Source organism: Populus nigra, chromosome 1 (assembly GCF_951802175.1).
Source record: "Populus nigra chromosome 1, ddPopNigr1.1, whole genome shotgun sequence".
NCBI lineage: Eukaryota > Viridiplantae > Streptophyta > Magnoliopsida > Malpighiales > Salicaceae > Populus > Populus nigra.
The window spans coordinates 25,833,608-25,852,663 of record NC_084852.1 but is presented as its reverse complement, the minus strand read 5'-3'; the positions used below and the strand labels follow the sequence as shown (position 1 = coordinate 25,852,663).

At 35.1% G+C, this 19,056-nt stretch overlaps 1 protein-coding gene across 1 annotated transcript; it reads right to left on the bottom strand.

Moving 5' to 3' along the window:
- Positions 1-1,677: 1,677 nt before the first annotated feature.
- LOC133681037 (vicianin hydrolase-like) lies at positions 1,678-5,591 on the bottom strand. The gene is made up of 13 exons (XM_062104124.1): positions 5,424-5,591; positions 5,226-5,295; positions 4,546-4,604; positions 4,359-4,434; positions 4,197-4,274; positions 4,025-4,112; positions 3,672-3,924; positions 3,378-3,496; positions 2,980-3,197; positions 2,843-2,874; positions 2,549-2,651; positions 2,323-2,431; positions 1,678-2,063 (listed from the first exon to the last, which is right to left on the bottom strand). The coding sequence occupies exons 1-13, from the start codon at positions 5,580-5,582 to the stop codon at positions 1,895-1,897; spliced, it is 1,533 nt and encodes a 510-aa protein (XP_061960108.1). The 5' UTR covers positions 5,583-5,591; the 3' UTR covers positions 1,678-1,894.
- Positions 5,592-19,056: the final 13,465 nt, after the last annotated feature.

The following is a 19,056-nucleotide window of genomic DNA, read 5'->3' as shown; positions in this document are numbered from 1 at the left end:
CTAAGAACAAGTATGTTTATTATTGTTTTTGTATGGTAAATGCTTTAAGAATAAAAATACAAATATTTAGATGATAGAAATTATGAACCCTTTACTTAGATGATTCATGTGGTATTTATAATCCATGAAGCTTATTATTTTGATGAAGTGAAAGAGTTGAAGAATAATTTTCTCCTAATAATATTAATAAAAAATAAATATTTTTTTAACGATATTAATAAAATAAAAACTATGATAGATAGGCTATTACGAGAGTTCAAACTCCCATCCACCTGAACTCATGGCTAACCTAAAAATTTAGACACAATACTCATCCACCTATCAGTGAATTAACAACACATTCCTATAGTTGAGGCCAGGTTATTCACACACGCAAACGAGATTCATTAATAATCACTCCTTTGGAGAAAAATTAGCAAAGCCTGCAGTGTACGAAAATAAAGGCTTACTAATTAGCCCGTCCTTTTGTGGACCTAGCTAGGCACGATTCTCCGAACATAATAGGGTGGGCTATTACCCTAATTAAAGCATGCCCTGACAAATTAAGAACGATGTTGAAAGATAATGCTCTTAAGACCTTTGGTATTTCGGTTCCCAGCAATCAAGACCCTGCAAAACAAACAAAAGATGGAAATATGATCAACAGGCAAGATAAGTATATATCTAGGCCAGCAAAATTGCCAAGCCTATGGTACTGTCCCACATCAGCATGTTTTATAAGCATTAAGACACTAGCGTGTCTCTATGAATATAGGAATAAAAGGATTGGATTGACTGGCAAACGAGTTTCTTAATTTCCTTCAATACTAAGTGCCATGTTCATGCTGTAGCAAGCCACTTGACAGAATTAACACGTCTTAGGAACGGATTTTTGAAATTTAGCCATGGCATATTGCCGTGTGTGCAGGTGGGGAGGTGCTTCATTACTAATGTTGGGCTCTTCGAAGCTAAAAGGGGCAATAACTCCGAAAGCCTTTAACTTGATTTTTGAAGCCCAAGTCTCGAAATTAAACACCAGATGCAACAATTTCTTCTCTCATTGTTTTCGAATATGATTGATAAACGATCTATCTACTCATTTCTCTATCAAGCAAGGATTGATTAAGGGGAGAAGGGTTTAATAGAATATAACTCCTGCTTGGTAAGAGAAAACAAATTAAGAATTACAGTCGGGTATACAAACCCCAAGTAACTCTTGGTGATGAAAGCCACCAAGTCCTACTGGAGGGGACTAAGAATAATTCACGCTACTAGAAGTGGACAGTTAGAAGTGGAGAGAAAATACCGCACAATTTGTTCTCTCTCCTTTTGAACGGAATATTGAATAAATTTAGGATGGGCTGGAGAGGAATAACTCTTAAACAGATTTAGGGTATATAAAGTAGTATACAAAATCCTTCGAGGGAAATGGCCTATCCTTGTTTATATGGAAATCTTGCTGTTCACTAGTAAAATCATTCGAAGCAGATAAATGCAGGAAGCAAGGGTGTACATGAGTTTGGGGGCCCTTTTAAGTACATCATCAATCGAGATTAGGCATAGTTTGCCACCAATAATTGATGTTTAGGCAGAAAGAAAAGTTTGTTCGCAATAGGATTCTTTTCTGTTCAGATTTTTCCTCAAAACATTCAAATTAAGAAGTTTATAAAGCAAATGGAAATATAGGATTTCTCACACGTTGTAAAAGACAGAAGGATGACTTCTCTTTCTTTATTGAACAAGCCACGCCATAGAAAACACATGGGAATTATTACAAGAAAACATACAAGAGACGAGTGACAGATATCGTTCTCATATTGTAAGGAAGATTCTCCTTGTCTAAACTTCTCTAATCACTCATAAAGCGACAACTTAAGATGACCGAGCTAGGGCTAACCAACTCAACCTCAACAACTTAGTGTAGGAGGAACATCTTGAACCAATAAGCCGAGTATTTCATATATCTCTTTAAATTGTTCTTGAAATCAATATAAATCATGCCAAAACGGACGGTATATCCAGCATCCCATTCAAAATCGTCCCAAAATGCCCATTGATAGTATCCCTTCACATTAGCTCCCTCCCTGCACCAAAAAGAAAACCATGACTGCTCTTCTTCAACATCAATGCTAGTGCGAAAGGGTTGTTTTGGTGTAAATTGTGACTTCTCTTTCCAGAATTTTTCAAAAGAAAAAAAAGTTGATTTGTTTTGAATTTTTTTAAATAAAACCTTCCCTGGTGTACTCCAACCTAATTATTTTGTTTGATGTTTGGCAATTAATCATCTATATTAAGTTTTTGAGAACAGAAAGCGATAACATGTATCAGAGAATGAGGACTCACTTGATGGCTTTTGAAAGATATTGTAGATGGCTAGCCAAGTATCTTATTCTTAGCCCATCTTTCAGAGCTTCTTTAACTGGCAATGATGCATTATTTGCATCAGCAAGACCTGTAAATTAAGGAAGATTCTACGAAATATCAGCTCTGGATATTATAAGAAAAAAATCCATAATAATAGACACTTGTCATAAAGTATTAAAGATGCACAACTGCTCTAAATTATTACCATTCTCAGTAATGTAAAGCGGAGGGTTCTTGTACTTGTCCCTTACATACAGCATAAGGTCATAAATTCCCTTCGGATAGATGAATAGCCAATTCAAAGCTGTCTGTGAAACAATAACATAGAATTTCCTTAGCAAATAATTACGCCCTGTTCTTTTTGGACAAACTAATTAATGTATAAATATAGGAACATTTATATATAGAAGAAAATCCTTCCCATTTTTCTTTCATTTGGGCTCAGTGGAAGGTGATAGATTAATTATGATATGAAGCATAGAATTGGGAAAGAAAGTACCGGTGTACCGATAGGATGTCCACCCTTGGAAGCTGGGGTAAAAAATTAAAATGACCCTTTAGAGTGTATTTCTATATATTAAGGCTTAGAAGAAGAAAAATAATTAAAAGAGAATAAATTTTGTTTTCTTAGCTTACTTGAGAGAATGGTTTGGGAATCTCCAGTGTAACTAAAGTTGATTTTATTAGGAGCTGGATTGTTTGCTGCATAATTTGTAGTGTAGTAATTTACACCAAGAAAATCTATTGACCCTTTTACCAAAGCAGATTCCTCTTTAGTAAATCTGGGTAGTCGATGTCCCACTATAGCTTTCATGGTCTCAGGATAATCTCCGTAAGTAAGTGGATTCGCAAACCTGCACAGTTTTGTGACGATTAAGGTGTAACTGTTGGTATCATGATAGCCAAAATGTGATGCAACCGCCTAGGATTTTTAAAGGCAGATTTTAAGAAAAAGGGTAAGAGCACGTTATGATGAGCACGCATCGAAAAATCACAGGGAGAAAGCGAGATGAAAATTAGTGTCAAGAACTTACCAACCAAACAGAAAATCAAGTTCTCTATAGGCTGCTTTGATATCTTCCTCTGATTTTGGAGATTTTGGTATAAACCAGTTTGTCACTATAGTGATCCCAATTTTTCCCTTTTGAGAAGCCTGCAATTAAAAATGAAATATCCCCTTAAGTTCACAGCCTTTTCCTGCATGGGCATCCCTTTTTCTTGTCAAGAAGTCTCACTTTTGCTTTGTTTAATTTATTTATAGTACATCATGATTTATTATGAAATAATTATGGATTTCATTACACGCAGCTCCAGGTATGCACGCAAACCTGATATTTCTCCCTGTACAATTTCACAGCAGCTGCATGTCCAAGAATCAAGTTATGGGCTACCATGTAGGGTTCGGTACCGGAGTTACCGAGGGTGCAGTTTCCGGCATAGTTAGAGCAACGGCCTGGAGCGAAAGTACCGCTATTGTAGCCATTGTTGCTAAACGAGTAGGGCTCATTAAATGTGCACCAGTGCTTCACTCGATCGCCAAATGTTCTGAAGCAAAATTCCGCATAGCCAAGGTAATCATCCCTAATACATTAATTTTACCAGTTAATTAAGTGATATGATTTTGAACATTATGACAATACTAATAAGATTAAAATTACATTCGCCTATATTGTTATCTTACACAGCTTTGGAGCTTAGGAATCCGGAATACTCATCGTCAAGTGCTTGCGGAAGATCCCAGTGAAACAATGTTACAAAAGGTGTTATGCCTGTGCATAATTAACATTAATCAGAAACCAAAAGCAATCAATGGTAGAGCTTGGAGTACCGCAAGGTAGATATCGGATAATCACCATTAGCTAAGAGCTCATTGATGAGATTGTTGTAGAATCTGACACCCAGAGGGTTCACTCCTCCACTAATTTTTCCCTCTGAAAATGAAAGAAGGATCAATTATGAATATCATACGAACATAATTGTGATGCCGAAGAAATTGATTTGAGTGATTTTCGTACTCGGTAGCACTCTTGACCAAGAGATGGAGAACCTAAAAGAGTCCAAGCCAATTTTTTTCATCAATTGTATGTCCTCCTGTGACATGTTATACTAAATATTAGTAAAACGGAATTTTTTTATTCTATATATATATAAGTTTGCTGTAAGATACGAAGATATACATGGTGGAAAATTGACTGGCCATACCTTATATCGATGATAAAAGTCGATGGCTACATTTCCTGTGCTATGGTCCCCAATTTTCTCTGCAAGTGCCTCATAATTGTCTCAGTAATATAGATGTCGAGTTCAAAACCTCACCTTTGACAGTATTTGCTTATAATAATAATAATCACTCCATTACATTATTAAGATTCACTATGGTTTAACCCAACCATCAATTTATTAATTTTTTTTATCAAAATAATATTTTTTTAAAAAATATATAAAACAAGTCAATCTTCACGAATGGTAATCCAAGTAAAGTTTTAAAACATGCACCACACGAACCCGAGGAGAGAGATGTTGAAAGAAAACAGAGGGACATGATAATTAATTGTGACTGTAAAAATATCTTGTGACAATTAATGGCTATATGCAAAAGTATCGATCTGAGGATATATTTTTTTGTTGTCCAGGAACAATTCTGTGACCGTTTCTTTCTCTCTCTCTCTGGTCTTGTGATCCGGAAACAACTTATTTTTAGTTATCAATCCTAAACCAAAATGAATTTTTCTTGCTTCGACATTTTGGTTTGGTCAATATACATTTGTTTCTAAACAATTTTGTTTTCGTTTTTTCAGAAGAAAACGATTCTTCAAGTGACCATATTGCAGGATCGTTATCGATCTTGAAATCTATGCCATTAAATGGATAGGAAAATGGACCTGGATGCTGTTTGGTGAAGGTGTCCCAAATACTTGGTCCCTTTCCATCAATATATGCAGCTCCTTCAGACTTAGAAACACAGAAAAAGTAAGGGGTAAATACAAGCATATGAAAGCAAGAAAACGCTCAAGGTTCACCGTATAATTAAACGCAGCAACAAGTTCATTGCACTGACTCTAAGTGTGTGTGCTGTGTACCTGATAAGCAGCAGTGCCAGCTCCAAACGTGAAATCTTTTGGAAAACTTGTCCTATTGAAGGGCATTAAGTAACGGCTTGGTTTTGCACCGTGAGTGCTAGCTAACAAGCCAGCAACGACTACCAAAGGGAGGAGGAAGGCTCCTTGAATATTTGCCATTACTCGATAACTTGAATGCTAGAACTTCACTTCAAGCCCCTTTATATTGTTACGAAAGGTGCCTTATGACCCATTTTGAATTACTATTAATTCTTGATGGAAACTATTCTCATAATGTATCTATCCATGATCTTATCCTATCAACAATAATATATCAAAGATTATTTGTGCCAAGTGGATTTTTCTGTGTCAAACTCACTACAAGATTTCATAATTTTACCGACGAACCAAATCCGTCAGTATGAGATTCAAACTTTGTCGGTAAATTTTTTACCGACAAAAAGTGTCTGTCAGCATGTCTTTCATCGGTAATCCAACTTTCCGTCGCTAAGTCTGCTGGAAAAAAAATATTACCAATGGTTTTACAGACGAAAAATGCACACAAAAAAATTCCCGTTGGAAATATACTGGCGGATATATTTCGTCAGTGATCCGTCGCTAAGTTTGTCGGTAAAAAAAATATTACCGATGGTTTTCTAGAAGGAAAATGCGGGCAAAAAAAAAATCCCTCTGAAAATATACCAACGGATATATTTCGTCGGTGATAGCAGCATATCCAGTAAATATTTTTCAGCTCTCGATAAAATGCCGACCTACTCTATCCGTTTGTGAAGACGTCGGTGATTGTGGTATTTCCAAGTACATATTTTCATCTCTCAGCAAAATCTCGATGGACTCTATCCATTTATGAAGACGTCGGTGATTCTGCCATTTCCAATAAATATTTTTCATCTCTCGGTAAAATGTCGATGGACTCTATCCGTCTATGAAGACGTCGGTGATTGTGACATTTCTAGTAAATATTTTTCATCTCTCGATAAAAAACCAACGAACACTATCCGTCTGCAAATCCATCAGTGGGGATTTTTAAATTTAAAAAAACATTATTTAGAAAAAATAATATAAATCATATAAATTAATAGTAAAAAAAACCAATTATGCAAATAAAATTTTATTAAACATAAAAAAAATAAAGTTAAATAATATTCATTACAAATTGAATGTGTTTCTAAAAAAATATTAAATTAGCACAATGGTGGAGCTGGAGGAGGAGGAGGACGAGGTTGGTTGTTCCTAGGACCATACGACCAAAAATAGAGAGCACATGTATCACCACTCTGTGATGTCATGTTCATGATCATTTGGCGAAGTTGTTCATAATTCGTCGAGAGTTGCTCGTATTTCTCAGTGAGATGAGCCGTGTATTGTTCATAATTCGTCAATAGTTGCACGTATTTTTTGGTGAGATGAGCAATGTGTTGCTGCAAGGCCACAAACTCCTTAGATTGGGTGCTCGATACTGATTGGGAGCTCCCAACGGTTGAGACAATACGGGCCGCCCGCAAGTTTTCGGCCATAGTGTTGGAGAGCCTGTACATCCGATTTTTATCGGGTCCACCGAACGATCCTACCTCCATCCACAAATCTGGATCAAAATCCGGATGGGTCGAAGGATCGTCCCCATATCTCTCCCTCAACCGGCTATTATAAGTCTTCTGAAAATGAAAAAAGAAATCATCATATTCAATTCAATAGAAATAATAACTTACGAAATAAAATGGTTGAACGAACATACCACAAAATGTTGAGCGTGTTTGTCAATGAATTGTTGCACCCCCTTTTGGCGGTCTTCACTCCGCACATGCGTCTCCACAAACAACTCTATTAGGCACGGCTCATGTACAAGAGACGTAGCCTGTAATAAAAAAAATTAATTAAGTGACAAAAAATTAATTAACTATAAATTTCATTTAAATTAATCTTACCATTCATTTCGCATGTGCAGCAAACAGAATGAAGCCGTCAGTGCGCGTTGTCACCAAACCATGAATTTGCCAGTTCCGGTTGCCAGCACCGGACTGTGAGCGTCATGTGAACTACTCGGACGTCATGTGCTCAATATATTGCGGCCATATATCTCCCAGGATGTATAGCGGTTTGAAATCCCTCCAAACCGACACGTTGTTCCAGCCTTGGAGACCGTTATCTCTCGTGTTTTTTTTTTGTTTTTTTTTGTGCTTCATACCACAAATCACACAACCTACTTCCATGGTGACAAATCAGATTTTAAAACATAAAGTTTTTTAAAAAACATATCGTATTGTTTTCGATGTTATCTAGTTGCCGCGTGATTTTCCCACACCCTCCTCACAACATTGTCGAGCGCGATATCCCATTTGAATTTTTGATGTGTATAAATAATTTTTTTAAAATAAAAATAACAATTTATTTACAATTATATTAAAAATTTATTAAAAATAAATTAGAAATTAGAAATTAACATCAACCTTAAATTTGTCAAACCTTGCATCGATATAAGGTATCCATTCAGGATGTCTGGATACCTAACTCTATTAAAATAATAGAATCTCCATCGATAATTTAAACACCGATGATATTACTCTGGCGGCCTTAATTTTGTGAACCTGAAAATAAATTAAATTAATGAAATATTGATTAATTGTTCATAAATTATGTTATAATTAAAAAAAACTAAAATTAAAGCAAACTTACATTGAAAGGTCATCCATCCACTATGCCACATCGTGTCGATAATCGGCGAACATGTTCCCTTCACATCATCAATATATAATCCATACATCAACAACAATCAACATTTCATTTAAAAGTGAATCTTACATAAACTTATAATATTATGTTTGCATGATTAAAAGTTCGCATTTAAAATATACATGTATAGTCATGAATTTGTATTCTATCCTACAAATAGTCGTCACGAATTTAATCTAAAAGGATCTAATAATAGTTATACATTCAATACATTGATTCATATAAAATACATCATGATTTAGAATGCAACTACATGATTTCTTGCAAAAGTAGGTTCCCATGTATCGGGTTTCCTAGGCACCTTGTTGGTATGACGTCCCTACTGCAGTACAAAACATTTACAAGAATGCAATTACTTAATAATAATAATAATAATAATAATAACAATAATAACAACAACAATAACAATAAGAAAATGGTCTAGCAGTTTAACGAAGCATTAACATTATCTAATGTTTGAATCGTTACATTTGTAGTTCCTTCATGTTCTTGGTATACATAACTTGCAGTATATATATATGCACCAATTCTTGCAATTAACTATAATCTTAAATCCGCTCATTCTTTTAAGACATCATTTGTTGAGGTTAACTATTCACTCACCCCGGCCATCCCCTATGAATTCCATCAGCCAAAACTAATCAACCGTTTGTCCCGATCATCCCTTTGGATGCCATTAGCCGAAGCTAATCGTTCATTTATTCCGGTCATTCATTCGGATGTTATTAGCCAAGACTAATCAATCGTTTGTCCCGGTCATCCCTTCGGATGCCATTAATCGAGGATAATTATTCCTTTGTCCCGGTCATCCATTCGGATGCCATTACCCGAAGCTAATCAATCGTTTGTCCCAGTCATCCCTTCGGATGCATTACCCGAAGCTAATCAATCGTTTGTCCCGGTCATCCATTCGGATGCCATTAGTCGAAGCTAATCAATCGTTTGTCTCGGTCATCCATTCGGATGCTATTAGTCGAAGCTAATCAATCGTTTGTCAACATTTAAGCATTTGGCAATCTGATATCTGAATTAACACAATAAGGCAACGTTCATGATAAGGTATTTCATTGTTCAAGGTCATCTCTTCAGATGCCTTTAACCGAAGCTAATCAACCATTTGTTAACATTTAAGCATTTGACAGTCTGGTATCTGAATTAACACAATACAGTAACATTCATGATAAAGTATTTTCATTATTCAACATTATTTAAAAGGAAGGTGAAAGTCACCTACTTGCAATAGAAGCTCTACTCGTGCTCCCCTGTTGCTGCTGTTGCACCACACCGGTGGTCCCTCCTACAGTCACAAACTTATCTCATAAATTTTCCTCATTCAAGGATATGTTTTATAATAATCATATCAATAGTTAATAAATCTTTCTTTCAATCATTTCTTTCTTTATATCTTACGTTTCTCTCATTACACCCATTAATGTTGTCATCCTTTATCAAACCATAGTTATCATTCCTTCATGCCGATATTATAGAGAATCCATATTCATCCATTACTCATATGTTACTTTCTTATGCATGTTCATTTCCTCATATGTACAAGTGTTCGTATGACTCAATTCTTTTGTATAGTATTCACGTGAAAATCTATTGTTACTGTCTAACTTTGAACTGTTACTGTTTGACTTTTCCAACCGTTACTGTTTGACTTTGAACTGTTACTGTTTGACTTTTCTAACTGTTATAGTTTGACTTTTCCAACCGTTACTATTTGACTTTTCCAACCATTACTGTTTGACTTTGAACTGTTACTGTTTGACTTTTCCAATCGTTACTGTTTAACTTTTCCAACCGTTACTGTTTGACTTTGAGCTGTTACTGTTTGACTTTTCCAATCATTACTGTTTAACTTTTCCAACCGTTACTGTTTGATTTTGAACTGTTATTCTTTGATTTTTCCAACCGTTACTGTTTGATTTTGAACTGTTATTCTTTGATTTTTCCAACCGTTACTGTTTGATTTTGAACTGTTACTGTCTAAACATTTGAACTGTTATTGTCTACACTTAAACTGTTACTGTCTAGACATTTGAACTGTTATTGTTTACACATTGAATTGTTACTGTCCAACTGTTACTATCTAGACATTGAACTGTTACTAACTAACTGTTACTGTCTAGACAATGAACTGTTAGTGTCTGAACACTCATCAGATTTTTAACTATATCTAGACTTATAGAACTCTGTTTCAAGTGAGATTAGTCTTGTTAGAAAGCTAATACACGAGGCTACAAGTTCTTTGAAGGAAGGAGAACCCAGTTCCGCCTTTGAGATAGTTAAAATTGCTCATCAACAAACACTACCCTACAAGGTATGTCAAGACCCAATCTCGGTTGATGACCCATAGCTAGGGTTCTACAACTCCATATTGAGCAAGACCAATTTCTTGGTTAGCTAACATCCAAAACTACAATTACTATGAGAAACTTGATCTTAATTTTCTCATCCTTCTACTCGAATTCTCTCCAAAAGTTAGGAGACAAATATGTCCAGATACATCAATCTTTCCATTTACACACAACATCCACAATTTAACTTTTTCTCTATCATCTCAACCCCTGGTCATATCACATATCGTTTAAGACTGTAAAAAAACAATATCTTTATACGAGCCAATTTATCTTATTTATTTCAATCTTCCCTCTTAACATCAAAATAAAACATTCTTGTTGATTTTACAAACTTTCCGAACAATATTCTTCTAAACACAATCCTTGACACAGTTCCTATCAACCATAAATAACAAACAAATAATATTCCAAACAATCTATACCATCAAGTTATAAAGCATTATTATGAGTATAACATATCCAAATATTAACTTCATCAAATGGTGAAATTTCCAGAAATATGGGTTTAATCGAACTGACCTCAAACTTGCAGACCTACTGTGCGAGATACACAACTTCTATACCAAATATTTGTTTCAGATCTCCACCGTTCAGAATCTAGAAAAAATCAGGAAGAACAACATATCCAAGTTATAGCCCAATCCAACGGTGGCCGAAAGAGACAACAAACAGCAAAGAAGAATGTCCAGAAGTGTATTTTCCCAGATATTTTTCTCCCTCGGTATCTCTCAAACGGGGACTGATATAGAAAATCCTTACGGTGACAATGTACACGACATGGATGAGAACAACATACCAGAATATCGTGCTGATCCAACGGTGGAAGGTGGAGTTATAGCTATTGGTTGATTTACCATCAATATATCTTCTCTCCAGCTTCTCTCTAAACTCTCTCTTACTCTTGCCAGTCCCTCCAAGAGAGAAAAAAGAATGATATTTATAGTTTTAACATCTTGTTAATTGCACATTTATCCCCACCTCTTTTTATCATTTATACATAAACTCTCAACTCTCTTAATCTTACGTATTCATTTTGTCCTCACAAATATTTTTCTTTTCAATTGTTTAATACTATATTCACTTTTCATTTCATTAATTTCACTATTTTTATCTTGATTAGGTTTTTTAAATTTAATTTAACCCATTTTACTATTGGTTAAATTTCTCATCTTTTAAATACCCAGAAAATTATAACCGAGGGTTTACATTCTTCCCTCCTTATAAAATTTCATCCACGAAATTTAAGATTCATACCTATCTGTGAAGCAATTTCTGCATTCTTTTTCATCATTTTAGACTTCCGTATCCAATTTTCTTTTGCAATATGGGAACTTATCCATAATTGTTTTATCATTATTATTACTATTTTTTTGGAAACACTCATGACACCAACCATCATGTTTAATCTTGTTTCCACTTTCAAATTTCTCATCCTTAATTACCGTAACTCAACATGCAACATAAAAAAAAACATTTTAAAATGCATTAAACCCTTTAAAATATAAAGAGGTGAGGGGGTAAACACCTACCTACTCCTTTTAGTGGTCCCGTTCTGCTAGCTTGAGGTCCCACAGTCGATGTCTCTCTTACTCCACACAAGACCAACATTTAATATCATTTACTCCCCTTTTCAATGTTTTCTTATCAACTAGGAAGCATCATTATATGATTTCATGTAAGATTTTCATATCTAAATTAAATCATTATTTCGTGTTAAGATAGCCACCTGTTAAATCGAATCGTGCAAAAAAAAATTTCCAGCTAATTTCTTACTCAACTTACCTCATCTTAATCATTTTATATGGAACTCTAATTTCCCATCATTCTTATATTTATTTATTTATTTTATTATTATTTCCAAGAACTGTCTTATTCCCTAATTCCTTTACATGTCGATCAAAATTCTCACTGGTGGTATTTCCACGTCAAATCATCTTAGATCTCAATAGGAACTTATTTCAACATCTATCTGGAAACTAACCCAAATTCCACCCCAATCCTAATATATTAATCTTACATGACACATACATAGAAATTTAAAGCAATCCATTCTCAACCTTTCAAATCAATCTCCACACATGCTCATCAAATACCCGTACTAGCTTTCAGCAAATCATTTAGTTACCAATCCATCTATTCTATATAATCGTTGGTCAGTTCTCTTAGTAACTACTTTAATCACTAATTAACTTATCTCCCCCAGGTATCGTATCCACCTCATGCATATAGCTTGCATTTAATTATTCCTTACTTAAATATTTTACATTTCCAAGACATATCAATAATGGTTCAACTATCACTATTCAATCGTATCTTTATTCTTTCATTTAACATTAGACATATTTTTTTTTCCATCCTTCCTTAAGGGATGTGTGTGTGGGTGTGTATAAAATCATTTTCTCAAAATATAACAATAATCCCTCACATCATAAATCAATTTATATAATTTCCAATACGTCTCCCACTTCTTCCCAACATAAAGGGGTACGACACTTTTAGCCATACAATACTTCAAAAGGAGTCATACCTATGGTGGCCTGATAACTATTGTTATACGCGAATTTCACCAGAGGCTAGTATTCTTTCTAACTACCCCTGAAGTCTAATATACATGTCATCAACAAATCCTCTGAAGTCTGAATGGTCCTCTGAGTCTACCCGTCTGTCTGTGGATGAAATGCAGTGCTCAACCTCAATTTTATCCCTACAACATTTTAAATTCTTAGCATTGAGCTAGATGTGAACCTTGGGTCACAGTCACACCTAATAGATATCGGCACCCCATGCAACCTTACAGCCTTTTTAACATACAATTTGACCAATTTATCTAATGGGTCAGTCATCTTTAGTGGTAGGAGAAGGGTTGACTTAGTTAAATGGTCCATAACCACCCATATTACATAATTCTCCCCTCTTTTTTTTTCTCTAACCTTTATGGTTTTACCTTTACACCGTAAAGAACTAGTTTAAATTGTTCCATTATGTATTGTCTAACAGTAACCTTTTATATTGAATCCTATTATTAAAACTATTACCTTCTGCGTACCATTATATTAGCAAAATTTAGCCACCATTCTTACACCGTCAGGATGTTGTTATAACCTTTAATCCTGTAACATTTAGTTATCTAGCATGACCTTTGTTTTTCTGTAACTTATTTATCAAAACAACAACTTCATCTCCCCCTTTAGGGCCTTCACTTTAGTTCTCATTCATGAGATTTTAACCTACTTTCACCACCTTGATTCTTCAGACTTATATAAATTTTAAATTCATCTACGTTCCCTTCGCTTTCATTGTACCATGATTTTCTTAGTTTTATGTGTATGAATTATCTTAAACCATTCTCATCACGTGACTTCTAGGTGTACTTCATCATCCTCATCGACCATATCACAGGATATGTATCATCTTGTGCTACATAAGCAACATCCATTTCTATGCACAACTTTCATTTATCCCAAACATTTTCGGTGAGAATACTATTGGGTATAATACATCATGTGATATTTTGCTAAAAATGTTTCAACCTTCATCATTTTTTTGTAATAAAATGTTCAAAACAAGTACAAAGCGAGCATTTCATTAAAATTCATGTGCAAAACTCCATTTCACCACTTTCTCCCTTTTTTTTCTATTTAACTAGATTTTCCATTCAAGAAAATCATACAAAATCCCTTACATTTTCTTATCAATTTTCTACACATTTACATGGAGTCTACACACATTTTAAACCTTTTCAAAACACGACTTCCAGAATTCTCCATACTATGGATAGTCAGTTTCCATATATTTCCTTGCTAATTTCTACAAATTCAAGAGAATCAAGGGTATACACAACTTTCCTATCATTTTGGAACCATTTGGAAAAGGATTATGCGTTTTCTCCTCCCCTTTTTCTTCACTCTCTCATGGGTTCTTTCAATTTGTTACCGGCAATTCTGTTCACTATATTACCAATATAAAATCGTATGTGTCATCATGATGTTGGTCACATATCCGTTCAACATTCAAAACGGATCCATCCTTTGTTGATTCATCTATCTCCTTAAAGTTCCCCTTATAATCCATCTAAATCGTAAGGTTTCATCCCTAGCTCTTTATAAGTTAAAGGATCAAGAACCATAAAGTTGTTGACATCTTTATCCTGAATTGCCATCATATAACACTTATCCATAAAACAATTTTTTTTTATTTGCGTTACCTCTTGCATCTTTTGCATTTCATAAACCCACTAAACCTTATCCAGTAGCTCTGATACCAACTGTAACAACCCGGCTTCTACAAGCCCAAAATAAAAGTAAATTTTTTTTGTACTTGACACACATTGTGTCGGTAATCGGCGAACATGTTCCCTTCACATCATCAATATATAATCCATAAATCAACAACAATCAACATTTCATTTAAAAGTGAATCTTACATAAACTTATAATATTATGTTTGCATGATTAAAAGTTCGCATTTAAAATATACATGCATAGTCATGAATTTGTATTCTATCTTACAAATAGTCATAATGAATTTTATCTAAAAGGATCTAATAATAGTTATACATTCAATACATTGATTCATATAAAATACATCATGATTTAGAATGCAACTACATGATTTCTTGCAAAAGTAGGTTCCCATGTATCGGGTTTTCTAGGCACCTTGTTGGTATGACGTCCCTACTGCAATACAAAATATTTACAAGAATGCAATTACTTAATAATAATAATTGTCGCGGGTGCGCGACGTCGCGGCAAAACATCCACTTTTAAAATCTAGGAAGTGTGTATGGTATCTATCTGGAAAATGTGGGGAGACAAGAAAATATTGTCTTTTGGTGGTAGAAAATGGAATGGGAGTCGCCACCTAGTATTTTGATCACTAGGAACCCTAACTGGTCTCAGAGATTGGGTACGGGGACTGGTTGCGTAAAGGAAAGGTATTAGCACCCCAAATACGCCCTACCTAAGGTAAGCTGCATTGTTTATTTGTCTAATAAAATTCAAGGTCTAATTGTGTTTCCTAGTTGTTGGTTCGTCTATGGTTCAAGAAAAGTCCTCCTCAATAAGGAGGTCCTTATCTTATCGGGTGAAACCTAACTGTTCTAACGTTTATGTAAAAAAATCATATTTTTAATATCAAGAATACGTTTTACGTATAAATTTGTAATCTCAAATACTAACAGAAGACAAAAAGATTTTTTAGAATTTTTGAAATATTGGCCTAGTTCTCATGGCTTGAATAAACTGGTTATTAAAGCCAAAATGCATGCTAATACATGTATTGTTTTGAAATTTCCTTTGTTGTGTGAAAATACTATGTTATAATATATATATATATATATATATATATATATATATATTGGAGAGACTAGGCCGTATTTTAAAACAAAACATTTTTTAATTATGTATTATTTTTTTTGATGTTTTGACGCAAATCGGGTATTTTAATACTGGGTTTGTATCCTTACGGTATAAAAATACAACCCAAATATTAATCCACTTTGATAAAAATATGCAGGAAAAATCAACAATATTTTTAAAGATGTTTTAGAAACCCTTTTTTAAAAAAAAAAGCAAAAAAACATTTTTTCTTTTGAAAATCTTTGATGTTTTGATGGGAACCGGTATTTTAATACCGGATTTGTATCTTTACAGTATAAAAATACAAACCGATATTAATCAAAATACAATAATAAAATTACAAAAAATCACATATTTTTTTAAAGAATTTTTGCAGAATTTTCTTAAATTTCTTTATATATATATATATATATATAATATATAGTATTAAATGGGTTGGGCTGGTCCGGCCCAACCAACTGGGCCGGACTCAACCCAAAAGGTGTTGGGCCGATCTCGGCCCAAAATGGATTTGGCCGATCTCGGCCCAAAAAAACTATTATTCTCTTCTGGGCCAGACCCGGCCCAGAAGACTGGGCTGGGCCAGGACCAGCCTGGCCCAGTAACAACGCTGGCGGGGGGAATTATTTTCCCCCACCCTCCTGCATGCAGAACGTTATTTGTTCTGCATGCAGGAAACAACACAAAATGCAGCAATGGAGGGGAAGAAGAATTACTTGGCGCGGAGGAGGTTGTGCGTCGCTGGTCTGTCGGCTTCGCTGGCGGTGCTGCGGTGGAGGCCGGTGGTGGTGTCGCGGCTCACTGGCGGTGGCTCCAGGCGGCGCTACGGCTGTTCCGAAAGTCCGGCGGTGTTACTGTTTTTTTTCCAGTTTTATACCCGTTTCCAGCTTTTCCCTTCCTCTTCCTATGTTTCGGTCTTCTTTTTTTTTTCTTCCCTTCCCTCTCTTCTCTCGGTCTGTTTTTTTCTTTCCTCTGTGTTTTTTTTTATGTTTTTCTCTCCTCTCGGTTTCTCTCTTCTTTCGGTTCTTCCTCTTTTTCTCCTCTGTTTTTTTTCATTTTCTCCTCCCCTTCTGTTGCCTCCTCCTCTCTCCTCAGCGTTCTTGGGTTCTATTTATAGAGCCAAGAGCGTGGCTTTTTACAGCTCTCATGGGGAGCAGCCGTCTGGTCGGCCATTGGGTGCGACTGCCAAGGTTCGCCCCCTGGTTTTCTAGCAGGTGCGCGGTGGGTGGTCGGCCATTGTGTTCGGTCGGTGGGCTCCAGGCGAAGGAGGGCCCGGCCGAAAATTAAAAAAAAAAAGCTTCTTTTCCTTCTTCCCCACTGCGTGTTCGAGGGGAAGAAAAAAGAGGAACAGTGTCGTTCAAAACGACACCGTTCTGCTCTTTCCTTTTTTTTTTAATATATGAAACGGCGTCGTTTTGGAGAAAACGTGCCGTTTCATTTAAATATGGCGCCAGAACACGCCAATGTTCACATCAGCCCTCAATCATCTTTTGTTCATTTCAATTGCGTCCCTGCCATATTCGATCCCCGTCCCTATATTTGCCGCGTTTTTCAATTTAGTCCTTGGCCTCTGATTTATTCAATTGAGCTCGTAATTGACTAATAAACTTTTAATTTCTTCAATTAGGCCCCTGAACCAAATAATTGCAGCCCCTCCATTTACGCGCCTCTTCCAATTTGGTCCATGGTTTCGGATTTTCTCAATTAAGTCCCCAATTGGCCCTTAAACTTCAATATTTATGCAATTAGGCCCCTGATTTGACCTAATAAATTCCTTAAAAATATATTTTGGCCCCAGAACTTAAATTTCTTCTAATTAAAGCCCAATTTGACTTAAAAATCAATTTTTCTTGCAATCAAATCCCCTATAAATTCATTTTAAAATCCAATTAAATCCAGAAACATCCAAATTTGGGCTTTTCTCCTCAAATTTCAAATTTTCCTTCTCAACGGGGCTCTCTTTCTCCAAGAATATATTGTCAAAAATCCCATCTTTGTATTTTTAACCTCATTGACCAATTTTCCGACCATTTTCTGAGCGCTTCTGCCTCCTGTTATTTTTTCTAACCTCCCTTGGCTATATATATATATACATATATATTTTTATATATATATATTTTGTGGGGACCCAAAAATGGGTTACAACAACAATAATAATAATAATAACAACAATAAGAAAATGGTCTGGCAATTTAACGAAGCATTAACATTATCTCATGTTTGAATCGTTACATTTGTAGTTCCTTCATGTTCTTGGTATACATAACTTGCAGTTTATATATATGCACCAATTCTTGCAATCAACTATAATCTTAAATCCGGCCATTCTTTTAAGACATCATTTGTCGAGGTTAACTATTCACTCACCCCGGCCATCCCCTATGAATTCCATCAGCCAAAACTAATCAATCGTTTGTCCCGGTCATCCCTTTGGATGCCATTAGCCGAAGCTAATTGTTCATTTATTTCGGTCATCCATTCGGATGCTATTAGTCGAAGCCAATCAATCGTTTGTCTCAGTCATCCATTCAGATGCTATTAGCCGAAGCTAATCAATCGTTTGTCCCGGTCATCCCTTCGTATGCCATTAGCTGAAGCTAATCAATTGTTTGTCAACATTTAAGCATTTGGCAATCTGATATCTGAATTAACACAATAAGGCAATGTTCATGATAAGGTATTTCATTGTTCAAGGTCATCTCTTCAGATGCCTTTAGCCAAAGCTAATCAACCATTTGTTAACATTTAAGCATTTGACAGTCTGGTACCTGAATTAACACAATACAGTAACATTCATGATAAAGTATTTTCATTATTCAACATTATTGCACATTTATCCCCACCCCTTTTTATCATTTATACATAAACTCCCAACCTTATGTTATTTGAATATTGACCTCTCTTGATCTTACGTATTCATTTTGTCTTCACAAATGTTTTTCTTTTCAATGGTTTAGTACTATATTCACTTTTCATTTCATTAATTTCACTATTTTCATCTTGATTAGGTTTCTTTAATTTAATTTAACCCATTTTACTATTGGTTAAATTTCTCATCTTTTAAATACCCAGAAAATTATAATCAAGGGTTTACATTGAAGGACTAAAGCATAATTGGCAAGAATGTTAATGTTTATCTTCTTCTTCAGACGGCCTGCCCGAGAGGCTTCTTTCCCAAGGCAT